General features: G+C 40.2%; 1 protein-coding gene across 1 annotated transcript; it reads left to right on the top strand.

Moving 5' to 3' along the window:
* The first annotated feature begins 8893 nt into the window (after positions 1-8893).
* On the top strand, positions 8894-19046 carry jdp2b (Jun dimerization protein 2b). The gene is made up of 4 exons (XM_005460258.4): positions 8894-9046; positions 16836-17053; positions 17632-17736; positions 17957-19046. The coding sequence occupies exons 2-4, from the start codon at positions 16859-16861 to the stop codon at positions 18146-18148; spliced, it is 492 nt and encodes a 163-aa protein (XP_005460315.1). The 5' UTR covers positions 8894-9046; positions 16836-16858; the 3' UTR covers positions 18149-19046.
* The last annotated feature ends 742 nt before the right edge of the window (positions 19047-19788 follow it).

The raw sequence follows: 19788 nt of genomic DNA, 5'->3' as shown, positions 1-19788 counted from the left end.
AATTCATTTTTCACCTCAAAATTCTACTCTCGATATTCGCTTGAAATTCTCGTAAATTTATTAAAAATAAATGTACAGAAGTATTCACAGCCTTTGCCATAACACTTAAAATTGTGCTCAGGTGCCCCCTGTTTCCACCGATGATCTTTTAGATGTTTCTACACTGTGATTGGAGTCCACCTGTGGTAAATTCAGGTGATTGGACATGATTTTGAAAGATACACGCTTGTATATATAAGGTCCTACAGCTGAAAATGAATGTCAGAGCACAAATGAAGTCGTGAAGTCCAAGGAATTGTCTGTAGACCTCAGAGACAAGGTTATACCAAGGCACAGATCTGGGGAAGAGTACAGAAAAACTTCTGCAGCAATGAAGCAAAGGCTGTTAATATTTGTATACACGTTATATTTTAATAATAAATTAATACATTATGTGGTGTAGTGTAGAATTTTGAGGTGAAAAAATAATTTCATCCACTTTGGAAAAAGGCCGTAACAGGACAAAATGTGGAACAAGTGAAGAGCTGTCAATACATTCCAGTTGCACTGCATACGAGACTTAGACAAATGTAGAGAAAGTCCACACATCGGCACTGTGAAACTGACTGACATGAGATTGAGGATGACTTATTTTACTTTTAAGATATTTTCTGAATGTTTATTTGCAACAGTGATGCATTTAAGCACAAACACTGCAATAAACTGAGGTCATTTCTCAAGAAATAATGTACATTTCAAGCTTTGCCTTGAATATGGACATGCCTGATCAGCTGCTGATAAATTGTTTGTGGCTGGTTCAGCTTTTTTAATGGTGCATAAACCAGTCTAATTCATTTGGAAGTGCCAGCAACATTCACCTTTGCAGATATTAGACAAACTTCAGTTCAGTGTTTCTGAGGGTCCTGTGTGCTTTTCTTCACCATTTATCTCACAAATAAACTTCTTGTTCTTCTTTTTATATATCAACTGTGTGCGTGTGATGTCCTGGTGCACGGCTATTTCAGAGCGCTGACGGATGGGCCCGTCAACAGCTCTGATGCTTCGTGACTCACTCACTCCGTCCACTCCACTTGTTCCATCAAACTATGTGTGTCCAGCAGCGTGATGCTTCTCACCTCACGAAGCCTGTTTCACAATTGTACCATATCAGAGAGCCAGAGTTGTTCACGACCAAACTTTGTGTGTGAAATGTGAGCGGTAGGAGTTTTTATTTTAAGAGTGGGATTGAGGCCAGGGATTGCTAAGTGAAAGAAGTGTTTTGTTGTTCTCTAACTTGAGCTAAGAAAAAGTAGCAACGTCATCAGAATGAGAAGTGGTGACGGTGCAAGCATTTTTTACATTTGATGAGGTGAGACAGTGGTTTCACCCGAAACCTCTGCTGATAATGACCCACGCCTTTTTCACACTTGGTTCATGTGATAAGGCACATGATTAATAGTGAGTCAAAGAGCGACTTAAAGGACAACACTCAGTAGGGTTTAAATACCTGGGACTCTCCGTCTTTTGGTTTTAGAACTGATGAAGCCTCTTAAATAAGAGGTGAAACATTTTTGAGAAACTTGAAGAAGTCCGATTGCTTTCTTTCCAAGACCCTTAGACTATCATGACCTGGATGAGCACTTAAACAGACATTAGCAGTAGTATTATAACACTGAATTTGGTCAAAGGTGCCTATTTATCTGCAGCATATTCATCAACCCATAATATATTTTATAAACTGCTTTTTTTTTGTGTAAAATCTCAGTCTGTACAGCAGCCGTAATGATCACATTAGAGACATTTAAATGTAGCATACAATCCAACCCCCTGAATTCATGCATCCAATTCAGGGGTTTCAATCACTTCCATGGCCACATGTGTTTAAAATCAAGCACTCAGGCATGCAGACTGCTTCTACAAACATTTGTTTAAGAATGGGTCAGTCTTAGGAGCTCAGTGAGTTCCAGCGTGGTGCCGTGATAGGATGCCACCTGTGCACCAAGTCCAATTGTGAAATTTCCTATTTCCTCACTACTAAGCAAAGTGGAATCAATTGGAAATGACGGCAAGTGGAAAGTTTGGGGGGGGGGGGGGGGGGGATTTATTTTGTTTTTTAATTCTTTTTAGAAGTTGCACTTGACCCCTTAGTTCCAGTGAAAGGAACTAAGGGGTCAAGTCTTCAGCATACCAAGACATTTTAGACAACTTCATGGTCCCAGCTTTATGAGTTTGGGAAAGTCTCCTTCCTGTTCCAACATGACTGTGCATCAGTGCACAAAGCAAGGTCCATAAAGACATAGATGATCAAGTTTGGTGTTTAAAAAACTTGACTGGTCTGCACACTCAGCCCAACTTTGGGGTGAGCTAGAACAGAGACTGTGAGAACAGGCCTTCCTGTCCAAGATCAGTGTCTGACCTCACAAATGCACTTCTGGCAGAATAGTCAAAAATTCCCATAAACACTCCTAAACCTTGTGGTAAGCCTTCCCAGAAGAGTTGAAGCTGTTATAGCTGCAAAGGGTGGGCCGACATCATATTAAAGCCTTTGGATTAAGAATGGGATGTCCCTCAAATTCATATGCGTGTGAAGGCAGACAAGCAAATATTTTTGGCAATATAGTGTAGGTGTTTGGAAAATCTTCTTTATTATGGAAAATTTCTGCATATTAAAGTGACTAATCACATCACATTACTCAAATAATGTAAACATGTATTTTAGTGCACCACCGTCATGCTTTTCTGTTTTGGTTATATCTTTGGTGGTTAAACATAATGCTGCCTGTGGTGGAAGAAGTAACCATATCTCGATAAAACAATAGCACCACAGAAAACTGTAAAACAGACCTATAAAGCATTCTTTTTTGGTACCTGAAGGAAAAGCAAGAATAAGCAGCATCGATTTTCTAAGTTGATGTGACAGTAGCATTAGGCATTCAGCAACGGCTATGAGCTGCACCTCCCCAAGGCTTTTCCCGTTGGAGAAGAGGTGGGCATGTTCAGGCAGATTCAGTCTCCTCTTACATCACCTGTAAAGGCGAGAAAAGCTTAATCCTTACAGTTCTTTTTTATTACAATAATAAGCTCAAGTTCAATAACCTTACCGTCAAACATGTAATCTTAAACTGTCCCTAGATCTATGTGGCAAGAATAAACAAAAAACTCCCACCTGAGTGGACAGCTAAATATATTATTTACACCTCTGCCTTACTCTGACTTGTTTGAGTGTTTCCTGTGTAAAAGAGCCTGCAGGCATGTTTTTTGTTTTTAATGTACTGCATTTGGGATTTGATAATAATCAAATGTTTGCATGTTAACAGCTTTATAAAGACTTAATCCAACATCTGTGCACATTTATCAGCTCGGCTGCAGGCTTGTTAGCTGCTACTTTCCGCTTATATTGCTTAGACAAAGTCTCCACTTTCAAATCTTTTCTTTTAAAGATTTGAACAGATTTGTGGCAGCCTTGTTTTTTATGTTGCCATGTGGTATTTATATATGTTTCTGTGTGTCTGTGTTTATAGTTGAACTCAAATGAATTAAGCAAAACATGAAGAAGGTCGAAGGCTTTCAGGTTGGACTTATTTCCAGCGATATCAGCCCCCTGTAGTATGTCTCACATCGCTTGCCTCGGTTCCAGATTTCCATCTTTCTGTTATGCATCACGTTGCTCAACGTTTCCAGTTATCTCACATACCTTCTTACCAATCTGTTTCCTGCTTGCCGTCATATTCCCGAGGAAGTGCTATATTTGCAGGAATAAATCAATGTCATATGCATTTTGGGAAAGGTTAGGTCACCTGCTATGGGTAACGCTGCCAACAATGGTGCTGGTACGTGCATGAACTCACCGTCTCTTTCCAACTGCAAGATGGCACTTTCAGTATTACATCAGAAAGATCTTGTGCTGATTCAGGAGTTTATTTTGAAATGGCTGACCTGTTCTTTTCTTGAGTACCAAATGAATAAGTTGCCACACATACAAAAAAGATTTGGATTGTTACAGGAAGGGAAAAAAATGTGTTTCTTGTAGGATTTGATGCAGCATGATATGGGAGGAAGAGGAGTAGTGTTATGATAGAGGAGTCTGTTGTGAAAGAGAGATGAAGTGTGTAGTTGGCTTGATTTCTGTGAATGGAGTCTGCTAAAGCACCACATGTAAGCATGTCTGTGTGTTACACCTGCTGCTGCATTGTAAATGCTTCAGTTAGTGCACTCCTTAATGTTGGTATATCGCCACAAGAGTCAAAGTATGAACAATGTGACGCTCGCTGAATAAACTGTGACAAAACAAGAATTTCCATTTGCTCCAATGTTGTCAGAAAATGGGAAATGTCATTCTGTAGTAACACAGTATTTCCAAAGGCTGGCAAAACTCAGGACATCTGTGATAAAGTTTTAAATAACCTGAGCTGTCGTGTGAGTCTTCGCACAATTAATAGACACATTATGATTTAGTCTACAACTGTCTGAGATCGTTGGGAAAGGAGAAGAAAGGAAGGAAGGAAATCAAATGGAGTAGTGTTAAAAATAACATTTAGTGTCTGCAGCGTGGAGGTTAATGAGTCAGATTTTGTGTCTGGAGGTGTCTGGTTCACTGGGTATTTCCCAAAGATGTGCTGTTGGATAATATTACAGCAAAACACTTAACCTACAGAATTTATTCAGGCCAAGGTTTTGGAAAAGATAAAGAAGTGTGACTGAACTTGTTTATCAATTTTAGCATGTGATGAAGACATGGAAATGTAATAAATGATTAGAAAGACAGAAAAAACAAAAATGCTTACTTGCTTTTGGCAAAAAATAGTTGATTTTGCTTTACCTTGACTTCTGACGCCCACGTATTATGAACTCTGCACGAGTTTGGCAGAGCAGCAAAACCACAAACTCCACTTACTCTCCATTAATCAGGGTGGCAGCTGCTCAAAAGTGCACCCGAGCTTGTGCTTTAATGCAAAGCAGGATTGGAGCAGACAAATAATAAAGCTCTTTGTAGGCAGGTGTTGAGGTACGATTGCAAAGGTTTAAACAGGAAAGTAGCTTTAGAAACTTTGTGGTTTACACATCCTGAGACAGACCTGGATTTTCTTTACCAGCACCCTTTTTGGTCATTCCTGTGCACTGTTACACGCTCACTAAAGATAATCTTTTTCCTTTAACTAACGTGCTCTTCACACTTGCCTGTGTACCACGCTGTGTTATTTTCTTAGTGTCATTATCAAGGCTCATTGTTTTTGTGAGTAACGGCTCTGTCTTCGAATGTCAAATGTGCACCATGTGTGTTCATGTAGTGAGTGACATTTCTGGCTGCCTCCCTGCAGGCACAAAGGAACCCGGCTGAAAGTCTACACCTGCAAAGGGAGTGCTACCTCTGTTTTAACCACAGACGTCCAGGACCCTCGTGTTTTACAAAAATCCGTCTGGTCATGGACTCAGTTCTGCTTTATTAACTCCAAATGTCTCCCCTAAAAATTTGTCATCTGCGTTAAGAGCGACTCTGACGCACAGTCGGCCCCGACCTGCCGTCAGATGCAAGGCATAAATCACAGCAGAGAACCAAATTAGAATCTAAAAAAAGGAACAGAGTGGGACATTTTGGTGAGCCTCCAATAACTCAGACGCTTTTTATAGGTCGAACAGTTGAGCTGGCATCGTGCGAAACCAAAACTGAGCCTAAGCTGATGTTGAAGATAAAAACGTGACACGCAATAAAAGACAATGAGGACGGCTTGATGTGTTAAGATAAAGTGCTTTTAAAGCAGTTTGAAGATTTACCAGAAAACAAGAGCAGTGTTTGGGGGTGACAGCGCTGTTTACATGCATTTTCAAATTGTGGCACAACTTCTCAGCTGTATCTGCAATATATAAAAGGAGATGCATAACTCAACACTGCTATAAAGTGAGAGAGGGCAAAAAGCAACTCCTTATAGTGGCAACAGTTTGTTTGTAGCCTTTTAAAACAATAACTACACGTCCCTATAAGTAGAAATGTCCAGTTAGATGTAGTTTCTGTTGCCCACAGTAGAGGGAAGCATTAGGAAGAGGCTTTCAGAACTTTCTGGAACCACCTTTAGAAATATTTCAGCACAATTTTGTTCACAGTTGTTTGGTTGTTTTGTCTTTTATGCTCAATCAGGTCAAAGAGTGAATAAAGAAAACAAAAATGGTCTTTCAGGGTAGCTATTGTGCAAATACCCTGCAAAAACTTCCTTAACCACATGTTTTTTTTGATTTGTTTTTTTACCTTCGTGTTGAAATTTTCTAAGACAAGGTATGCTGCAGCTGCAGCTGTACCTTTGAGGGCCAAATGACTTTGGGGTAAAGGGTGAAAAACAAGGTGAAAGAAGTGCAGTGAAACTCTGGTGCCAACGCTCCAAAAAACACCTTCAGTTGTAGTTTTGTTTATGACACAACAAGGAAACTAAAGTAGAAACTTGACAACTGAAAAGCAAGTAGTCAGATTAAATTGAAAACAACAGAAATGACCTTAAATATCCCCTGAATTATCCCGCTGTACTATAGTTTTTCCCTTAAAAAAACATAAATCCCCTAAAAATATTTATGTGTCCTCTGTATGTAGTGTACTTTATTGAATAGGCAGATCATACGCAATCCAGGCTTCAAGTTTCCATATGACAGAGCTTAAAGTAGCCTATTTAACAAACTAGAAGTGAAGTCAGAGATTCTGCTCATTAACATGCATGTTAAAATCAGATATGAGGTCGGCACAAACTTTCCACTTTCATTCTCCACAGCAAACATGAGATCTTAGTTTTCAGTGGAGGAGTTCAAAAACATTTAATCCCCAGATGTTCAACTGAGATTTTTTTTCTTTGGTTCTTTGTTTGTAGGCTACAGGACTTCAATGTCAGCATTCCCTTCATGAGGCTATGCTCAGACTAGGATTTTCCAGGGATTTGCATAAAAATATTTTTTAAATCTATGCTCAGTCAATTCTTAACACTTCTGCAAAAACACTGCAGGCTTGTGTGATCTACTCAGCAGTAATATCACTTTAATAAAGGTATTACTACATGCAAGCAGTGTATATGCACCACGTAAGAATGCCCAGGTTAAATAAGTGCTCTCACAAGATTAGAAAGATTACTTTAATTACTACGTTTAAGTTTTTTCCTTCTTCTTTCTTGTGAATACTTGTTAATGCTCATATTTTTTTTTTAGTCATTTTTATTTTCATTCATCAAGTGCAATCATATAATCTAAGAGACACAAAACAGGAAAGAAAGGCTGAGGCATGTCAAATTACACAAGACTGAGAATCAGTGGCAACAGGTCCTATGGACTGCTAAATCCAAATTTGACGTTTTTGGATCAAATCATTGTTGACGTGTGTTGAAGAGGTCAGGAGAGAGGTGCAACAGTGAGCGTCTACAGCCATCTATAAACCACAGGGCAGGTCTGTCAGTCAAGAGTTCAGGCTGCGTTGAATAAAATATGAATATTGTGTTTCACTCTTGTTAGAAGTGCACAAACTCCCTTTTCAGTTTTTGCCTTTTAAAGTGCATTTCCATTTATATTTGTGTGTTTCAATAAAACAGTGCACATATGTGCTGTTTTCCCAGAAAAATATAAAGAAATGAGAGCTCCTTCAAGATTTTTGCACAGTAGTGTATATCTTATTTATATTCAAATGAAAAACAGCAGAAGGAAAGGGGAATGTTAGAGGCCTTATTGGTCACAAATCAATACATTTTCATATGCACTAAATTGGTAAGTCATAATTAAACCATGCATGGATTGCTTTCATATCTTTGGGCCTCTAAAAATGTCTTAAATCAGGGATGTCAAACTGATTTTACATTGTGGGCCACATACTTTGATCTTAAGTGGGCCAGACCAGTGAAACTCACCTTTCTGTCAGAGTAAACACGTTTAACTACAAATTGAAAGGAGTTTAGAACTGAAGAAGCTTCTCGGATGAGAGGTGAAACGTCTTCAAGAAACCTGAAGAAGTCCAGTCAAGTTTCTTAGATTACCATGACCTGGATGACTGAGAACCTTCACAAACATGCAAATGGAATCCTTAAGATATCATAATATAGGAAAAAGAACTGTGATTTTAACAGCAGGTCACAGTTTTCTACCTGAAAAAGAAATGCTATTGCAGTACATCTGTCAGCACAACTATATGGACTTAAATTATAATAAATAAATAAAAGATAGAAGATTCTGTAATTTGGCCAGACTGTCCTGTAATTATATGAAAAATGTTGGGGTTTTTTGTTTTTGTTAATTTACAAAAAAGCAGATGGTGCAATAAAAATCTAACTTTACCTTTTAATTGTATTATTCTATTATTATATCTAGTAATTCTATTGCTTAATTACTCAGGCCAGTCTGAATGGCCATGGGTGGGGTCATTATTAATAGGAAAAGCTGTAAAACGTACTAAAATAAAGTTAAAAGTCCAAAGTTTGTGATCTCCTTCACACTGTTCAAAGCCATCCAGTATAGACTGAAGTCTTTGCACAGGCAGTCTCTGGCCCCCTGAGCCTTATGTTTGACACCCCCTGTCTTAAATTAACAATGGCTAGGAAAAATCTCTTTGTGTGTGACTTGTTAGCGCTTCACGTACTGACATAATAAAAACAGTCACATTTGAACAGAACCTTTTTATTATAGGCTATAAATAACTTACTACTTGGACTGGTAGTCTATATTTTTGTTGTTGGCAGTGCCAAACACCCGCAGTTAAGATGAGTGCGGTGTGTTTACAGTCACAATTTTATTTATTGACTCGTTTATTGCCGTGGCAGACGTGTATTTACCCGGGAGTGGGTATCTCTTTCTCTCCGTGTGTCCCCCGGGCTGAAACTTTCCTCTCCGCAGTCTGTGTATGTTTTCTGGTTGCTATGGGCGGGGCCTCGGTCGTCCTCCTACTTTATTTTCATCCATGCTTACGTCTGACGCAGCAGTTCCGCATTCCTGAGCGAGCTCAGTACTTAAACGGGCTGATGCAACGACCTCACTTAGTCCCAAAACCCCACATCCGACTCCTGTGTCCCACACGGTCCTCCTAATACTGCGGATTTTTTTGGACCTACAACAGGTAAGTGTGTTTGCGAAACGTCGAGATATGTGCTGCCGTTGCCTCCTAGTCTTTGTTTCTGTGTTCGTATTTAGCTAAAATGCCAGGCTTCGTGTTTTTGCATTTTTCTCGCACTTTTTTCACTACGTTGTAGACATTTACCACGGTGTATTTTTCCTCGGTATGTATTACAAATTCCCGTGAGACATTTATGTATGTATTCCTATATTAAAACCTACTGTCACTCAGCTGCTCCAGAAAGTCGTAGTTTCCTTACAGTTTTAAAGTTTTCCGTGCTCCTACCGCAGAAGTCAATTTGTTGCGTCCGCAACCATTAAGCCCGTTGTTGTTACAACTGTTGTAGCAACTGTCGCTTTATAGCTCGTTATTTACAGCCTCGTTAGCTAAATTATAGCACAGCTTGTGTCAGGGTGTATTTTCATCTCGGGATTCTTCCTTTCTGTGTTGCTAAACTCAAGCGTCGGTTAGCTTTCTGAAGACAGTTATGCAACGGCTTACACTCATTGAGAGTTTCAAAGTTAACCGCTAGCTACGCTAGCCTGGTGCAGCGAGCTACATGGTTCTGCAAGGCTGTGCCTTTTCACTTTCAACAAACGTGTATTTTAAAAGTTTTTGTACAGTCATTCTGTGCATTAGCGTTAATATTGGACTCTTAGTCCAGTCCAGCTTCTCAAGGCAAAAATTTGCAAGGAGCTGTAAGATAAGACGTGCAGGTCAGGTCTGCAGAATTAACACCCATTATTTATTTTATTCCTGTTTGGTTTGTCAGCCCCAAAGTTATTACATTATAACAGCATAAAACAGAAACAAAACGGGGAAAACGAGAAAGTTTTTTTTTTATGTCTGATCCTTAAAAACTGTCTTTAACATGACATTTTAACAACAAAATAATGGGTCCACTGCAGATTGTAAAACTTTCCAAACAAAGTTGCATCAATTTAAGACAAATCTAGATGCGATTAATCAGAGATGCTCTCTTGAGAAGAAAATATCTTGGTGCGGTTAGCTCACCGTGAAATATAAGTAATGCAAATGAAGTGTGAGATTTCTTTGGGAGCATGCGAGTACAGCCAAGAATGTGTGTTCATATTGGCTTACATTTGTAGTCTTTGCTTTGGCCCCCAAATGCTTGAGTGTAGTTTTCTGGGAGCTGAGAGGAAACTCTGTTTGTGTGTAGGGGGGTGGGGGTGGTGTGTGTGTGTGCGTGTGTGTGTGTGTGTGTGGTGCTTAGATGTATATTTGCATATCAGATAAACATACTCCAGCGCTTCACTTTTTTTTTTTTTTTTTTTTTTTTTTTTTGTTTTGTTTTGTTTTGTTTTACTACACCGACTGTTTGTTTTCCTCTTGCTGATGGTGTGAGCTACTGAAAAACACGCCCTTATCAACTTCTTATAAAAAGATTTACAGTATATATGTAACTGTATCCAGGACAGCTTATCTGCCCTTGTTGACCTCAAGGTTAGAGGCCAATCGTGGAATTGGAAAAATGATTGGTAGGGGATGGTTGTCACTTGCAAGTTCATAGGTTCAGCTTTTTCCTATATGGTCGTGCATAGCGTTCAGCGGGTGCAGCGTACAGCTATATGCCATGCAGGGGAAACTATTTGTGTGCTCTTTATATACTGTATGCTTCCTTTGTGTCTGTGTCTGTTTGTGTGGGTCTAAGTGAATGAGCATGTTGCAGAGGGTTTAAATGCCCCAGCGCCTGCCTGGGCACATCCGTAGGATGGTTTCTGCATAAATGGAACGCTGGAGTGGATTAATGGGGAAGGGCTGGCGAGCCGACAGGCAGCGCGGGGCCGACGGGGCTGTGAGGCTGGACGTGGGCGCACAGGGTTTATTTTAAGTAGAAATGCCTTCCAGTGTGTCTCTGGAGAGCTAGAATTGCCAAGCTGCACCTCAGTACACTCAATAGACAGCAGACGCATTGCAGGCGAGTGAGCCAACTATGCAACAGCCAGGCTCAGTGGTGCTAATACTAAAATGCTGGGGGAGCAGCCATTCACTGCTATGGGTATCACATTATCAGTATCACATTGTAGTCCCCCATAAGCCTTTCCACATGGTTTGTAAAAACCTTTTTGCCAAGGGAGACTAGATGCAAACTGTGGAAGCAAACAGCCACATGTCCAAAGGTGTAACTGAGAGAAACACTGGTGTTTCTTATAAAAGGACCCTTTAAAAAAAAAAAAAAAAAAAAAAAAAAAAAAAAAGATTAATGGAACCCCTTGTGTTAAATGTGGAGCTAAACATAAACTTTTGAGCTTCTAGTCTTTGAGAGGAATAAAAGCACAGAACGGCTTGTTTGATCGCTCCAGTGTCTGCACTGTACAAGTGTCTGCTTGACATGAGGCGGATGAGGAAACACTAGAGGACAAAGTATGAAACCTCATTAAAGTGACAACCACACGTTACATAAGAACTGAGATTGTTTCAACAGGCGGCATTAAATCTAATTTTCTGGACTTGGTTGGCCAATATCACGTTGTCAGAGATTGCACAGGACTTGTCTTGGATTTGTCATAGATGTGAAATCCATACATTTAAAAAGGCTTTTGCCAGCATTTTGCATTTTGACTCCTGTAATCCATGTCTGAGCCAAGCCTAAGCTTTGTGCCATGCACAGTCTAATCTTGACTTACAGCATGGAGGAAAAATAGTAACGTTATAATAACTCGACCAGGACCACCCAGATGCAGAATATAGATGTGCGACTGTTTGAATGGCACGAAGCAGGCCAAGCAGGAACACAGCCAAAGATCACATACTAATGTTTGAATGATGGCAGCCACAGCCTGCATGCTTTGTGCATATCTGCAGGTGTTTAGTGTTTGGATTTGCCTGGAAAAAAAATGTCATTCTCAGGTCAAAGTCTGCAATAAAATGCAGCCGTTAAATGGGCTTCTCTTGTGTAATTTCAACAAAAGATAAGCTCTGCATGCGCTGCACTCCATCTCACTCACTCCAAACTTTAAAACTTTAAAGGAAAAGTATTATTGCTATTACTAGCTGTGGACTGAATTGCTTTGGGAGTGTTAAGTCAATTCCATAAGAGGAATTTCTGGTAAAGTTCATTTTGTCTGTGGCAGCTATTTAGCCCACAAGAATACCCCCCCCCCCCCCCCCCCCCCAAACAAAAAAGTCCCTTCCACTCATCTTCCATCGGACCAGCACCTATTAATCCCATGTCTGCGTCTTGTCCTCTCCCTCCAATGAAAATATAATGAGGGCTTGGAGGAATGTTGACACTGTATATTTGGACTGTCCTGTCCTCGAGGAAAGCTGGTGCCAAATTCCCTGGTTTCCTCAGAGGATTGTGAAAGGCTGTAACTCAACACACAGCCTGACTGAGTGCAGACGGTAATGATGATCTCCTAGACCTTGGCCGGAGATTGAGAGAGTGTTCCTTGGCCACAACCTCTATGCTCATTGCTCATTTTCAGGGCTCATGTTGAGTTTGGAGCTGTAGAAGTACTTTTGCAAGATACTGGTGTGTGTGGCCCGTGCAACGCCTTATTAATCCAAAATTAGACTCTAATAGTGTGCTGACAAATGGTGGTAAAATGGCATCAAGGGAAGCATGCCTGTCTTTCCCGTAATGCAAGCAGTTTTGACTTCTGTTTTCAGTTGCCATAATGGTTGCAATATTATGTACAGGTAATGAGTAGCCTATGAAAACCCCTGTATCCTCGAACTGACCATCTCAGCCAGTCTTTAAAAAGAATGAGGATAATGGGGCCTCCAGTCATGCTGCTGGTCTATAAGAGCCTGAATTCTTTGGTACTTCTAATTGCTTTCAGGAAATGGACACATTTGGCCTAGCTAAAGACGTGAGCACGCACACACCTTCAGCTAACTCGCATGCAGTTAGATTGGCTCTGGGCTAACGCCAGAACCTATATTTCATAGTTAATACGTGATGTTTCCGTTCACCGCCCTTGGCTTCAGCTCATGTCCCCTCAGTGAGCTAGCGGTGCCCGCACTGCTGCTGGTGTTGTGTAGGTGTCTTTGTCTGAGGCTGCTGTGGACCTAAAAGCTGTGGCACTGGCTTTTCTGCTCGACTGCAAAAGCACAGTAAGGCCGTTGCATCATCAAACGCTGACCACTAATCTTCGGCTGCAGGCTGCTGCTGACAGAAGAAAAGGAGAAAAGTACCCTCTTTTTTTTTGAAAAATGTAAAATTCACTTTGACTCATGCTTTTATGTATAATTACACCCCGCAAGACATGCATCAGCAAACTTTCCCTGTGTTGTACAGATGAAGCTTCTGTGAGGTTTCATGTCTTAAGGCTTGAATGGGTGTTGAATTTGCAAAAGGGGATTTTTTTTTTTTTTTTTTTTCGACACTTGTGTGGCAGACGGAACAGATTAAACACAACAAACTTTCTACTCAACTCAACTTAAAAGTCATGTTGAACTCAGAAGCGAGACACATTGAGTGCCTGTTATGTGTTAGAGTTTACAGCGGAGCTTAATTGTGTGGAATGGTGTATAACTCACTTTCATGTCTCCTAACTGATAGTCATCTTCCTTTATGTATCATTTCACCTTTGTTCTAGAGGCTGCTGGCAAAAACTGTCTCTGCACACTTTTGATTTGTGTGATCTCATGTTGTGCAGTCAAATGTGAGATTTATTTAAGTTTATATAATCAGCGTGTGTGTGTCTATATAAGAGCTGACTTCAGCTGCATGTTTCAACACGCCGTACTGAGGAATGGGGGATTTTCCTTGTAACGTATCTAACAGTGCAGAGTTTGGTTACACTAGGGTGTGTTGAGCCAGTCCAATCGACATAAAATAAGATTATACTTAAATTAACATATTTTCTTCAATGTCAGCTTCCCTTGAAAAATTGTTTGTCCAGGTTGGAGCCTAATTTGAGTCTGTAAACCGATCCTGAGTGTCTGGCCAACTTTGATATTAGACTCTATTTTGGCTCTCAGAGCAGTTTGCTCAGTAATTCCTAAAAGAAGCTTCAGTTCTTGTGGCTTTCCTCTCAATCTGGAATTTAGTTTGGATACCATCTTTTGAATTCCATTAAAGTTATTGATCAGCAACTAGCTGTGCAGCGCTACTATTGTCTGTATTTCCTTGTTCCTAGACAGCCTTTCTTCAGAACGAGTTGGCCTTGGCACCCTCCACTCCACTACAGCACTCCTGTGAGTTTCAGAGAGGAGGAATTTTTGTCTGAGGGTTTTTGTTTTTTTTTTTTCTTAAACCAGGGCTGTCTTGTTCCTTTCCTCTCCAGCAAAAACAACAGGCTGCTGCCAAGTGCAGTGTAAATGGGAGTATACATAGGGTGAGAGAGAGGGGGCAGTTGGGATTTAAGTAATAAAATGCCTCATGAGGGACTGGCTCCACACACCAACTTGTCCTTGGGTTTAATACATGATGCAGACATCTGACAAGTCAAAAGGATTAGCGAGATTAGCCTTTTTTTACTATGCGTGCACTGCATCTTTAGTTTAAATGTCATCTAAAGTTTTAGCTCAACAAATTTATGGTTATAGGGCTGCTTTAGACCTGACCTCTGCACCACACTTGAATGCAGATGGTTAAATGAATGAATTCTAATGCAAATTAGACAGACAAAATAATTTGACTTATTTAGTTCATATATATCTCAGAGGTTCCATATTGCTGGATTTGGTCTCCGCCATGCACGACAGTAAACTCTAGTGTGCCTGTAAAAACACTTTGGGACCAGCCCATGCACAGGGTGGAGTACATTAGAATAGAGTTACATAACCCTGCTTTTTTCATTACCTCTTCCATGGCCTTTGTAATAGAGAAAGTCTTTCAGCCCAGTGAAAAAGGAGTAGCAATGAAAAACTTTAACTACTTTAACTTTAAATACAGTCAGCCTGTCAGCTAGTTACCCACCAGCAAAGTCAGCTGTTTTTGTAGCACTTCACAATACACGTCTTTGTTGGTTTGGTGTGAGAGGTGCTTTGTTCAGTTGGTGCCTAACCTGTGGAGGTTCGGCTACGGCTGAATGCCGAAGAAGCAAATGTGAATTAAACTGTTAACGTCAAAGTTGCATTGATACCATCTGTCTTTTTTTTTTTTTAAGTCCTTGTAGTTGCAAGTTTGGCTGTTGAGCCTATGTTTTGTCAGTATACCCAAAGAAGTTGAAGTATCAGGTGTGCAGGAATTTAGTCAAATAGATTGGATCTACTTGTAATTCCCTCTGAAAAGGTGAAATAGTCTGCCAGTGTTTAGCTTACAATTTTGGGTGCCTTTATTTTCTGCTCAAATGCGAAACAGTAAGAGTAAAGTCAGTGGGTCTCAGTCTGCCTCTCCTCAGAGATCGCAGGGATGGACAGGGTAGAGTCGGTTCATGTTACACTGTTCTCATCTGGAACATTTGTTTTTTATTTGGCCATCAGAAGTTTTCCAACTCTCTGCCTTACAGTAATTAGAGAGACGTCTTAATTCTCCAGCCACTTCCTTTATGCCTGCATGAATGCTGCTTTTTCTCCTCTGTCCTTCATTCCTGCCTGATTACATTAAAAAGTACTGTGGTCAAACCCTCTAAAATACCCCAAATTGTTGGAAGAGGGGTGGTGATGGAATGCATGAGTGTTACCCAGCTCTGTTTTGGCACGAATGCTTTTGATAACTTTTAAAACCTTTTCATGAGTAAACACACACAAAAAAATGAACAGAGATCAAAACTTCTTTGTAAATTATCTGAAGGTAAAAGACGATAGTTAAGATAAGATAGATCTGTGTTTTAGATCAAAAAGCTTTTTGAAAAGCTTTATTCGTGGCTTCCTTTTGCATGTGAAGCTACAGCAATGAGTGTGTCGCTGCTTACACTGTCTGTGTGTGTCTGTTTGGGTTTTTGTTTTTTCTTTTTTTTTTCTTTTCTTCACCCGCTGCCTACTGAAAAGATAACACAGCTGTCAACACAGTCAACTTTTGAAATCATTCTTAGAAGCAGCAGCCAGTATTTACAAAGATATTTGATGACGAAGACAAAAAATGGTGAAAAACGAGTGTATGTGTGTCGAAGGCAAGCTGTATAACATCACAATAAGACAAAAGATGCTGTCAGATGGCTGCAGTATGATAAGTATAAATGTTTATGTTATCATAACAGAGTCAGAAAAGGGGGAAAAATAAATCCAAAGAAAAATGTATGCACCTGTGACATGGGTTTGGTATGAACAAAACTGCAGCTATCAGTACAAATGCAGGGATAGATCAGATATACAGTGGAGGGCTGGAAGACTTAAAAAAAAAAAATAAAAAATTAAGTTGGTATTTATAATCAATATTTCTTTTCCTTTGTGAAAGTCAGCAGAAATTGATAACAAAGCATTATGATTAAATAGAAATGGTAAATGGCCTGTATTTATATAGCGCCTTTCTGGTCCCTAAGGACCCCAAAGCGCTTTACATATCCAGTCATTCACCCATTCACACACACATTCACACACTGGTGATGGTAAGCTACGTTGTAGCCACAGCCACCCTGGGGCGCACTGACAGAGGCGAGAAAAAAATAGAAAAAATACTAGTATTGGCATCATGAAGTCTTAAAATTTTTTTTTAAATTTATTTCATTATTTCTTCTTTTAGAACTGAAGATTTACAGACTCAAGTATTTAAAATAGGTGTGTGCACTATGCTTCTCTCTGTGGTGGAGAAAAAAAGCTGAATTTTCACTGTCAGCGAGTTGTTTTTAGGCTTGACTCTCATCCTAATCATCCCCCTCTTCCTCTTTTCTCTTTTCCTTCCTCTCTTTACCCCCTCGCCTCTTCCCCTTCCCTCCCACAGCGGCGGTGGTGGCCGGGTTGGACATGATGCCGGGACAGATACCTGACCCTTCGCTGGCGGCGGGCTCCCTTCCCAGTCTGGGCCCACTGGCGGGCATCTCGGCCACCACGCTCACCGATCAACTCAAGCTGGCTGACTTCCGCCAGCTGGGCACCATGCTGTCTCCGCTGCACTTCCTGGGCAGGCTGGGGAAGCGGCCGTTGGCCATCAAGACAGAGGTGAGGAGGAAGAGAAAAGAGGAAATAGAATGTGTGAAACGTGAATGTCATGGGAGTATTAGCCGATAAAGTCAGGCGTTATTGTTTTATCATCAAGAGTCATTTTTGTCTGTCACCTAAGTATGGTCACAAAAACAGAAGCCATGGCAGCAGCCAAAGTGTCAAACTAAGTGCAATATTCTTTTTCTGACATAGTTGTATTTTTACTCAGTTCTATAAAGCATTTGCATTCTATTTTTATCCTATTGTATATTTTATTCTATTTATTCTACTGTATATAGTATTTTATTCTATTCTGTACAGTTGTGTACAGTATTTTATTCTTATTGTATTCTAATTTTGCTATATAACTTTTGCACTGTCCACTTCCTGCTGTGACAAAACAAATTTCCCACGTGTGGGACTAATAAAGGTTATCTTATCTTAAACTCGTGGCTTCAAATCAGTAAGCCAAGGGGTAACCTCTGGGTGGCTGTGTCCACTTCTTTGCACAACCTGTGATTGAGATGGAAAAATAAGAACAGTAAAAAGTAATTTACCTCTTCTGTTTTAATATTAATGATACTTTGTATTTGCAGATGGATGAAGATGAAGAAAGGAGGAAACGAAGACGAGAGAAAAACAAAGTGGCTGCAGCACGATGCCGAAACAAAAAGAAGGAACGGACTGACTTCCTTCAAAGGGTGAGTTCATGATTCAGCACTGCACGCTGAAGAGCGGAACAAAATCATTTTTCATGATCTCAAACCTCTTATTCATGTTTGTGGTTAGATTAGTTTTTGTCCTCAAATTTCAATATCAAGTCTTTAAGCGTAAGATTGCCGTCTGTGAGGTGTTGTTTTTTTTTTTTGTTTGTTTTTTTTCCTCTCCAGTAGTATGTACTAATTGAATGCCTTTGTCCAGGAATCGGAGCGTCTGGAAATGGTGAACTCTGAGCTGAAAGCCCAGATCGAGGAGCTCCGTCTGGAGAGGCAGCAGCTAATGGTGATGCTCAATCTCCACCGGCCGACATGCATCGTGAGGACCGACAGCGTCAAAACACCTGAGAGCGAGGCCAACCCACTGCTGGAGCAGCTGTCCTCCGAAACCAAGTGAAAAAAGAGAAACCAGGGAAGTTCCTGAAGCCCAAACTAGCACCACCGTGGCTGCCGTTTATATGTTAACATAACTGGCAATACATTTCTAAAGAAGCACTTGAGCTCCAAGCTGGAGACTTTTGGAGACTTTGCCCAAAGATCTGAGGTTGTGGGGCTTCCTCAGTACTGCTACACGAGCTGGCTCTGTCCATTGGAAGACTGGAAATACCCAGGTTCATCTCCACATTAAGTGTTGTTGTTGATACCCGCTGTGCCTCGTTGTTACTTCAACCATCTCTACAAAAAAGGGACCAATGGAAACAGTAGAGTATGACTGGAAACAGCGCTGAGGAAACACACTAATATCACTATGGTGCTCTGTTACAAAAGCCCTGCGTAGATTGTGTGGCATTGTTTCAGTGCAGTGTTCTGCAGTTTTCCTAATGTATGCTAGCTGAAATATACAGGTGTAGAGTTATTAGGATAAAATACTCATTACAGATACACCAAATGGAGTAGAGTTTTTTTTTTTTTTTTTTTTTTTTTTTTCTCAATGTTTATTTCTATACCCTGCCTCGACGATGGCAGTTACCGGTTGATCCGATTTGTGGTGACGCTGGCGTCATGAAAAGCACATATACACAAAATGTTTACACCCTTATTTTTTGGACTTGTTGTCTGTCCATTATTGTACTTGTTTTATACTGCTTTCTATACATAAACATATATGAAATGCTTGTGAATCACTTGATGTGATTTGTCTTTCAGTCTTTGCAGTCTGTCTTGTTGCGCTGTCAAACAGCTGTGAAAAGGAGTAGAGGCTCCTCAGCTGAGCAGTATTTCAGTGTCTGTTCTGCATCTCTCTTTATGTATAAACTGATATCCTGAATAGATTAAATTTTATTTTCTAACTACAAGAAAGACCTTTTATTTATTTATGTTTTCCTTCCATTACTTTACGCCTGTAAAAATGCAATATTGCATGTTCTCTTTCTACTGAAGTTGAATTTGCACCAGCCGGTCATGACACTAGAATTACAGAATGCCAAATGTTGTGCAATCACGTTTTCTTCAGCGTTATTCTTCAGTATATTGCCAAAGTCAGGGCTTTACTTTTGTTTGCACAACTCTGAAAAGGTCACTCATGCTTTTATTTCTTCAAGCCTTGATTAATGTAGATCCCTTTGTTCACGGCTCACTGGGAGAAATGGCAGATGCTGACAGACGGCACAGAACTAACCCGATCGCAGACGCCCCAGTACCTGCTGACGCACTAGCTACCTCTTCATTTTAGAATTTATCCTAGTACTTTATTACTCTTTACAAGTCTGGTGTTTATTGGAATATGTATTTTATTAGTATATTTATTAGAACGGACTCTTTCTTGTGAATATGATAACTCACAAACACTTGGAAGATATTTCTTTAAATTTAGCACAAATATGCAGTTGAGCACAAGGATGAGCTAATTAGATTTTCATGGTCAGAGAGGAAAGGACACTGTGACATATTGCCTTGAGAAAATGTTGACTTCAACGAACGAACTGACTAGGAAAGAAGTGAAATCATGAATGGGCTTCTAGCTCTTGCTGGGACACACAATCTCTCACTTACATTTCTGAGATGCCAAAAAGCAGATTTAGTTACAGCTTTAATGTG

Source organism: Oreochromis niloticus, linkage group LG15 (genome assembly GCF_001858045.2).
Source record: "Oreochromis niloticus isolate F11D_XX linkage group LG15, O_niloticus_UMD_NMBU, whole genome shotgun sequence".
NCBI classification, from domain to species: domain Eukaryota; kingdom Metazoa; phylum Chordata; class Actinopteri; order Cichliformes; family Cichlidae; genus Oreochromis; species Oreochromis niloticus.
This window is presented reverse-complemented; position numbering and strand designations above follow the sequence as displayed.